Source organism: Amphiura filiformis, chromosome 14 (assembly GCF_039555335.1).
Source record: "Amphiura filiformis chromosome 14, Afil_fr2py, whole genome shotgun sequence".
Taxonomy (NCBI): domain Eukaryota; kingdom Metazoa; phylum Echinodermata; class Ophiuroidea; order Amphilepidida; family Amphiuridae; genus Amphiura; species Amphiura filiformis.
The window spans coordinates 59058740-59066328 of NC_092641.1; the positions used below are offsets into that span (position 1 = coordinate 59058740).

The 7589-nt window shown below is 36.4% G+C and overlaps 1 protein-coding gene across 1 annotated transcript; it reads left to right on the plus strand.

Annotated features, from left to right (window-relative positions):
• The first annotated feature begins 710 nt into the window (after nucleotides 1-710).
• LOC140169537 (arylsulfatase-like) lies at nucleotides 711-5944 on the plus strand. The gene is made up of 4 exons (XM_072192799.1): nucleotides 711-788; nucleotides 2288-2519; nucleotides 4171-4335; nucleotides 5145-5944. The coding sequence occupies exons 1-4, from the start codon at nucleotides 711-713 to the stop codon at nucleotides 5942-5944; spliced, it is 1275 nt and encodes a 424-aa protein (XP_072048900.1).
• Nucleotides 5945-7589: the final 1645 nt, after the last annotated feature.

A 7589-nucleotide genomic window follows, 5' to 3' on the forward strand; every position in this document is an offset into this window, starting at 1 on the left:
GATTTTTGGCTATTTCTCTATTTACAATCCTGCCCAAAAGTGTCTCCTTTTGACATGACACGTCATGATTAGCTTTTTGTATTATATTGAAAATATAAAACATTGTGGTCGAAGTCATCAAAGAAAAGTGTTAGCACAGCCGTAGACCCAACGTGATTTATACTTTAAATTTCAAAGTTCAATTTGAAACCCCATTTCTATTAAATGTTGGTCTTTTCCCGCGATATTTGTATAAAATCCGTGAAACGTCGGGTACCATAAACTTTTTTGAATCAACTGATTTGGTGTAATGGGGACGAATGTCATAATAATTAAATGCACTGAGATAGTATTTATTCGACCATCCGCATCAGGAAGTATTGTATAGCATTACGTTATTATAATGAAGATAAAAGTTTTCAAAATAGGCCCAGCTTAAAAGACAAAGGGCAAAGTAAAACAAAGCACTTGCGATCGAATTAATTAATAAGAAAATAACTCATTAAAAATTAATAATGAATGAATGAACGAATGAATGAATGAATGAATGAATGAATGAATAATTACTATTATAAGCGACATCAACAGCCAAGATTTTGTAATTATGCGAGCTTCGTCTATTTACAAAAAATATTGCATAAGCCGTTACGTAATACGTCCGACGAAATAATCAATTTTATTTCTCTCTAACATCAGGAGTTAATGCACACAGCCCAAGTGATGGGGAACATATGCCTCACAATCACGGCTTTGATTACGTGGGCACAAACCTACCGCTAAGCAATGCTTGGGAGTGTGATGAAGAACACGTAAGTTACTTTTTATATTATATTCTAGAGTGTGTGTTTTATTTCTTTGGGCAGCTCCACATCTCTAAATGCCTAATATGAAATAACCACGCGCCATGTCCAAGATATGTTTTATTATAAATAATTGCGCTCCGCCCGCTGTGATAAAACCAGGAACAAGTCGCATTTTTACATGTAACATTTCATAATTTGAATAAAATGTAAGTACTAGCCAAAATTATATAGCCTAAATGGCATTACTACTTTTCATGATATGGATAATTTTGTAAATGATACCCAAATTGCCTCTGAGTAATGGGCCAATTCGTTTCCTGCCTTACACATGATTGAATAGGAATTATCATAGTTTAACTGTTATTTAATGATTAAATAAACCTCTTTTTAATAAGTACTTTCAAGGATTTGAATGAACACTTCTTCCCACAGTCAAAAACCATACAATTAAGAATTCCAAAATTTCGTTTTTATGGGACTGTCATCGTTAAAGGCCTATAGCTCAAAAACACGTCTGGCGGTTTGTTCCGGGTTTTGTTGGAGCTGGTCACAATTATAGTCTTGTGCTTTATTTGTGTATCTAACAGGTTTATATCTAAATTCACAAAGTGCGGTTCCTGCTTATAGTGTCGAAACATTGTCGAAGGAGTTCATTTTGTGTCAACCCGTCGGTTTCGATATTATTTTTTATAAGTTCTTCTTAATTTATAGTTCAACAACTTTTTTTTTCCTATACCTTTGTACAGGAGCCAACCGTTGTTAACCCGTGATGAATCGACAGTTCAGTAGCGTATACGCGAACGCAAGGTTACGCGTACGCGTTACGCATGAGCGCGTAAAAATTCGTCATGCCTGGAACGTATGCGTAAATATGAACTGTCTTAGTATGTTGGCGTTAGCAACTAAATATTACCGCTTTATTCTTAGTTTTATTGCTAATATCAACAGAGAAATACCGCAATATTCTTGTAAGGTTGAGTGGAAACGACAAACGGACATTCCAAATGCAAGGAATCAAGTGAATTCATGAATTGGAAATCTTTAGCTTGGTTAGTTGTTGAAAGGGATTCAATCATGTTTCACCGTTGTTCATTACCGATTTACAACTCGCGTCCGGCGCGTCTGCGTGGTTTGCTTCGCTCGGGCAGCTAGCGAAGTAAACCACTCAGACGCGGACGCATCGTTGTTAATCGGTGATGAACAACGGTGAAACATGATTGAATCCCTAAACAAAACATTACCAGATGATAAGAAAAAGATAATAAAAGTAAATAAAGGCATTGAAAAAAATTATCTCAGGATTTTCGATTTCCGTGAGGATTTAAACCCATCATTTAAAATACAAAGAAACTCAATACGGTTCGCCTGGAAAACCAACACCCACGCCTTCCTGCATGTGGACCGCTTCACGATCCCTCAATTTTAAGTGGATACCAGAACCAGTTTCCAGTAAAAGGTGCTTATTATCCATCCATTTTTTATCCATCTCATTTTGTTTATTATAGTGGCATATGAAAACTGGACCATTCTCGTTATTGTGTTTGTTGTATAAGAACGCCACCATTCTTCAACAGCCATACTCGCATTACAAAATGAGTGAAACTTTCGTAAATGACGCTACAGGCTTCATGAGGGACGCTCAGCAACAGCGTAAACCGTTCTTTCTGTATTACGGCACCGCGCAGACACATGTAGATATGTATAGTAATGAAGGCTTTAGAGGATCATCTAAAAGAGGTAATAACAAGCATACTGCAGTTACTGTCCGTTTTCCTATACACAATACACAGTGCTCTCACCATTGACGCGTGACCTCTACAAACAGTGTATGTTATAGGTATATGGGTATTGCCTAGTTAACATCACTGTGTGAAAAATAACCAGCCAATATTTCAACTATTCTCCAAACTTCTAGCAAATATATTTCTCTAACATGACCTAAAATTACAGCTAGGTTAGATGTTCAGAAGGGGTCGCACTTTCGTAGAATATGAGTGAGGGCAAAGCATAGCTAGCTCATAGCTAGCCAACTCCCCGTGTTAATTGAATGGAGATTTGACCGAAAATATTGAGCTATATTGGTAACGGACCGCTCCGTTCTGAAGGATGCCACAAAAAAACGGTACAAGCTACATTTCTACAAACGGTACAAGCTACTATTCTATGAAATTCTAGAAAATATAGTTTTGTAACATGTCCTAAATTTGTAGCTAATTTAGGTGTTTGGAGAGGGTCGCACTTTTGTGTTTTAGGAAGGATATGTAAACGACAGATAACACCAAAAATATGAAGAAATTATTTCCAAACCGTGTTAAGTCAACAATCATTATGTTGCTCATTTTCAAGAATGCTGGTTTACAAAAAGCAGGCCATTGTCTCATTTCGTGAACAAAGGTACACATACCATTGTTTCCTTTCGTTTCCTTTATAATCGGTTACCCAACTGAAGCTATAATACCAGCTTTATTGCGATATCGCACATGTAAAACAGACACTTGTGCACAACCAGAGAAGATCCGATTTAATCAGTTGAGCTGTTTCAATGAGTGTTATCTTGGTTTAATAGCTTTTAATGGGGTTTAAGTCCTGCAAAGGTCGAGTTGAATGCCACTGTAGACATGACTGCATCATGGACGCAAGAGACATAATAACCGCTCTAGTAATTTACAGTAATTGAAGTAAGAGACATCATAACCGCTCTAATAACCGAATGTTATAAATAAAATAATAAAACAATAATATTTATTGTTTTATTATTTTACTTATAACATTCGGTCGAGGTCATGTAAATCTCAATAGTGCTCAGAGGCTTCTAAAGTATAGGTATACCAACCGAATATGGCAGGGATGAGTGAGAGGTCCGATTTTAGAAGCAGGAGGAAAACCAGAGCACTTAGAGAAAAATGATCAAAGATCAGCAACCAAGCTCACATGTGGTAAGCGGGGAATTGAACCGGGCCGCAGTGGTGAGAAGCAAGTGCGAAGACCACTGCACCAGACCGTCCTGTTATGGTGTCCTTTACACCTTGCGCCTTACAGCCCTTTGTTAGTATTAACACACCAACCTAGTCACCTCACCTGGTCTTAAAATGGTCATATGAATCATTTTAGCGCAGCGATTGCTCCATTTTTTTGTTTATTTAAGGTTACAAAATGTTTTTTCTGGGGGCAATTTTGACGGCTGTTGTTTCTTTTTAGCCCTTCGGGGCAACCTGTGTAGTGCTTTTTATATTATTATTATCATTATTATTATTATTATTATTATTATTATTATTATTATTATTATTATTATCATTATTATTATTATTATTATTATTATTATTATTATTATTATTATTATTATTATTATTATTATTATTATTACTACTACTACTACTACTATTACTAGGGCGTTATGGTGACAATGTACGAGAAATGGCGTGGACGGTAGGTGCCATAATGGATGAAGTAAAGCGTATGGGAGAAGATTTTAATACCCTCGCCATCTTCACATCTGATAATGGTCCACTTATACAACATTGCAATGAAGGAGGCGATGCAGGAATTTTGAAAGGTAGGCGACCATCTGAAGATCGTTTAAGATTCTCTTGAAATGTTGATTAACGCTTAGCCTTCGATATCTAGGGACTTCACATCAGAGTGAATAGACAGTGCCACACAAACGTATACAATCAGTACATAAGCCACTCGATAATAAAATTGTCACACTAAGTGGAATTATTATTTGTTTTTACAGTGGATAGTTACAATGTGGTCGTTCCAATTAAAACGTATGGAACCGCTTCCTAATAAGATCAAATTAAAGCCATAATGTACGATTTCCATCAAAATTAAATTTTATATATAATTATTTATCCAAACTACTGAAATAATATCAGTAATAACTGCCGGGAATGGTTTCTGTCCATTTGAAGCTAAAATAAGAAGGTAAAGTAAAAGAAACGCCGCTGGCTATTTCGGCCATTTTAGATGGAGTTATATGGGGATATAAGTATGGCTTTATTTCAAAATTGCTCTGTTGACCTACAAACACAAACATTTGGATGATATCATACAAATAATACATTGCAAATATTCTAAAGAAAACAGGTTTGAAAAACACATCATATTTTTAGATCGTACATCATGCTCACAGTATAAACTTATATTATTTTGCTTGTACAGAATAGCAATTTTATCCTTTTAATACCAACAGGTCTTGCCATGTCAAACTCTTTACATGGCAAAGCGAGGAAAATAATAATAGCGATCCATCAACTTTATGAAAGCTGCTTTAAAAGGACAATTATTGTTATTTCTTATTCATATTTTTGTACAAATACTTCTAATGCCTTTTCTGGTTTTTATTGTACCGTCTGACAGGTGGCAAGATGAGTTTCTGGGAAGGTGGCGTTCGCGTTCCTGGTATCTTCCGTTGGCCAGGTCATATTAAATCAGGAATTACCACTGATATTGTAGCAAGCCAAATGGATATCTTTCCAACGTTAATGAATATTGTCGGTGGTTCTGTTCCTGATGACAGGATAATTGACGGTCAAGACATTTCGTCAACACTATTCAACTGGTCGCCCGAAACTCAACCGGAGCCCACGAGCAAACTTCTAAATCGAAACCATCCAGGCAATGAACCTCGTATGCTGGTATGGTATTGCCATGAATCAGATGATCTGGTAACAGTCCGATATGGTAGTCACAAGTTCCATTTTTTGACCCAGACAGTCTGGACAAAGGAGGCCAATTTCAATGAACCAGGAAGATGTGGGAACGGGGGCTTTCCATTACAGCAAAATTACCAATGTGCTGGTTGTGCTTTAGATCAGGAATGTGTCACCCAACATGATCCTCCATTAATGTTCAACCTCGACCAGGATCCCAATGAAGCATACCCTTTGGACGCGTCCCTTCACCATAACAAAGCTGTTTTAGATGAAATGATGCCCAAATTGCAGGCGTTTCAAGCGTCTTTGGTCATACCTCCTCCATTAATGACTCCCAGAGATAATGCTGTATGGCCATGTTGTGATGGATCCTTCCCAAATTGCGGATGTAACTATCAATATTTAGGACCAGTCCCACCACCAGGAGATGCTTCTCCAAGCTCAAAAGAATATCAAGATATGATGATTGACCCTGAGAATGATAATAACATGTGGTATTTGTAAACCTTAGATGTATCTCAACTACGTTAATAATTGCGTTTGCTTATCGTACATCTCATCGTCTCTTCTTATCATCACTTACCGTTTGTTTCCTCTATTCTCCTTGTCTCTTGGTTATTGCTTTTTAATGAATAAAACTGAAGTACACTGATCATTATTAGGTGGGAGGGTATCAACTCAATGCTTTGCAGAATGGGTGAATTTCAATATTCTTAGTGATATTCTTTACGTATTGCTTATTTTATTTCTTATCATTTTGTTATGTTATCAATCATTTAAAATGTCTACCTGCTTCTTTTGACATTTATTGTATGATACATAATTTTTCTTATCATGCCGCTGGTTATAGAACCTTACACTGTAATTTAACCTCTGAAATGCAAAACCGCATACATAGGATAAACCCGCTACATAATAGGCAAATCAAGTTTTGAGAAATGATCGTAATGTTGTGTCTAAAAGTGCGTACACAAGATCATGTAACACGACCCTCTTTGATTGTGCAACGTAGACCAAGATCCCAATGAAGAATACCCTTTAGACATGTCCTTTCACCGTAACAAAACTGCAAATTTTCCGGTTATTACGGGATAACCGGAAAATTTGCTGCCAGGAGTTGTCCCGTGATTTTACGGGGACCAGTAAAATTACGGAATTGAAATTTTATTTTCAGTGTGTTTAAGTAGGATTAAGAGAGAGTTAGGGATACACATGGCTTTGTAATATTACATGTAGGCGTGTGTGGGTGTGGAGGTAGGTGGTCCCGATCACAAAAATGTGTTTTGCTTACGACTGGTTCCCATAAAATTACGGGAAATTTCGAAATACGGGTGTCCGATAATTTACGGTCCTTTTTTTACAGTGTAGATCTCGGAGGTAGTACTGTATGGTCATATTGTTCGATACATGGGACGAGTCCCACCACCAGGACAAGCTTCTTAAAGCTCAAAAGAATTTCAAGATATGATGATTGATCCTGAGAATGATAATTACAGGTGGTATCGGTAAACCTTAGATGTATTGACGTTTCTAATTGTGTTTTCTTATATTACATCTTAATGTCTTTTCTTTATATCCCTTGCCGTTTTTTTCCTCTGTTCTCCTTGTCTCTTGGTTATTTCATTTTAATGAATAAAACTGTACCGTAATCATTATTAGGTGTGAGGGTATCAACACAATTCTTTCCAGAATGGGTGAATTACAAAATTCTTTTACGTCCCGAATTGCTTATCATTTTTTATGTTATATCAATCATTTAAATTTCTGCCTATCTATTGTATAAAAAGTAATTATTCTAACCATTTCGCTGGGTATAGGAACTTGTAATGTTATTTAACCTCTGAAATGCAAAACCTCAAAGTAAGTTTTGAGAAATGATCGATCTAAAAGTACATAGTCTTTAGACAATGACAATGTTCAAGTTGAAATTGTTCAAGATATAAAGACACGGCGATCCCAAAACCCAAGGAAGATACCAATTTAAAAGTTGCAGTTTGGTGTTTTAAATGTCCTATTGATTTGTACCCAAAGTGTCCGTGAACAAGAGAACCAGGGCTGCGCTTCCACTGATCAGCACGTTAAAACTAGCGTCGTGCTTTAATTGACTAGAATACAAAAGTGCAACTTTTGATTTCGTTTTTTCATTATG

What these genes read in the sequence shown, in the direction of transcription:
- LOC140169537 (XM_072192799.1), top strand. Translation starts at nt 711, where the DNA reads ATGCCTCACAATCACGGCTTTGATTACGTGGGCACAAACCTACCGCTA. An exon ending in TAGAGGATCATCTAAAAGAG is followed by an intron (nt 2,520 to 4,170) that starts GTAATAACAAGC and finishes TACTATTACTAG; the next exon opens with GGCGTTATGGTGACAATGTA. An exon ending in CGATGCAGGAATTTTGAAAG is followed by an intron (nt 4,336 to 5,144) that starts GTAGGCGACCAT and finishes ACCGTCTGACAG; the next exon opens with GTGGCAAGATGAGTTTCTGG.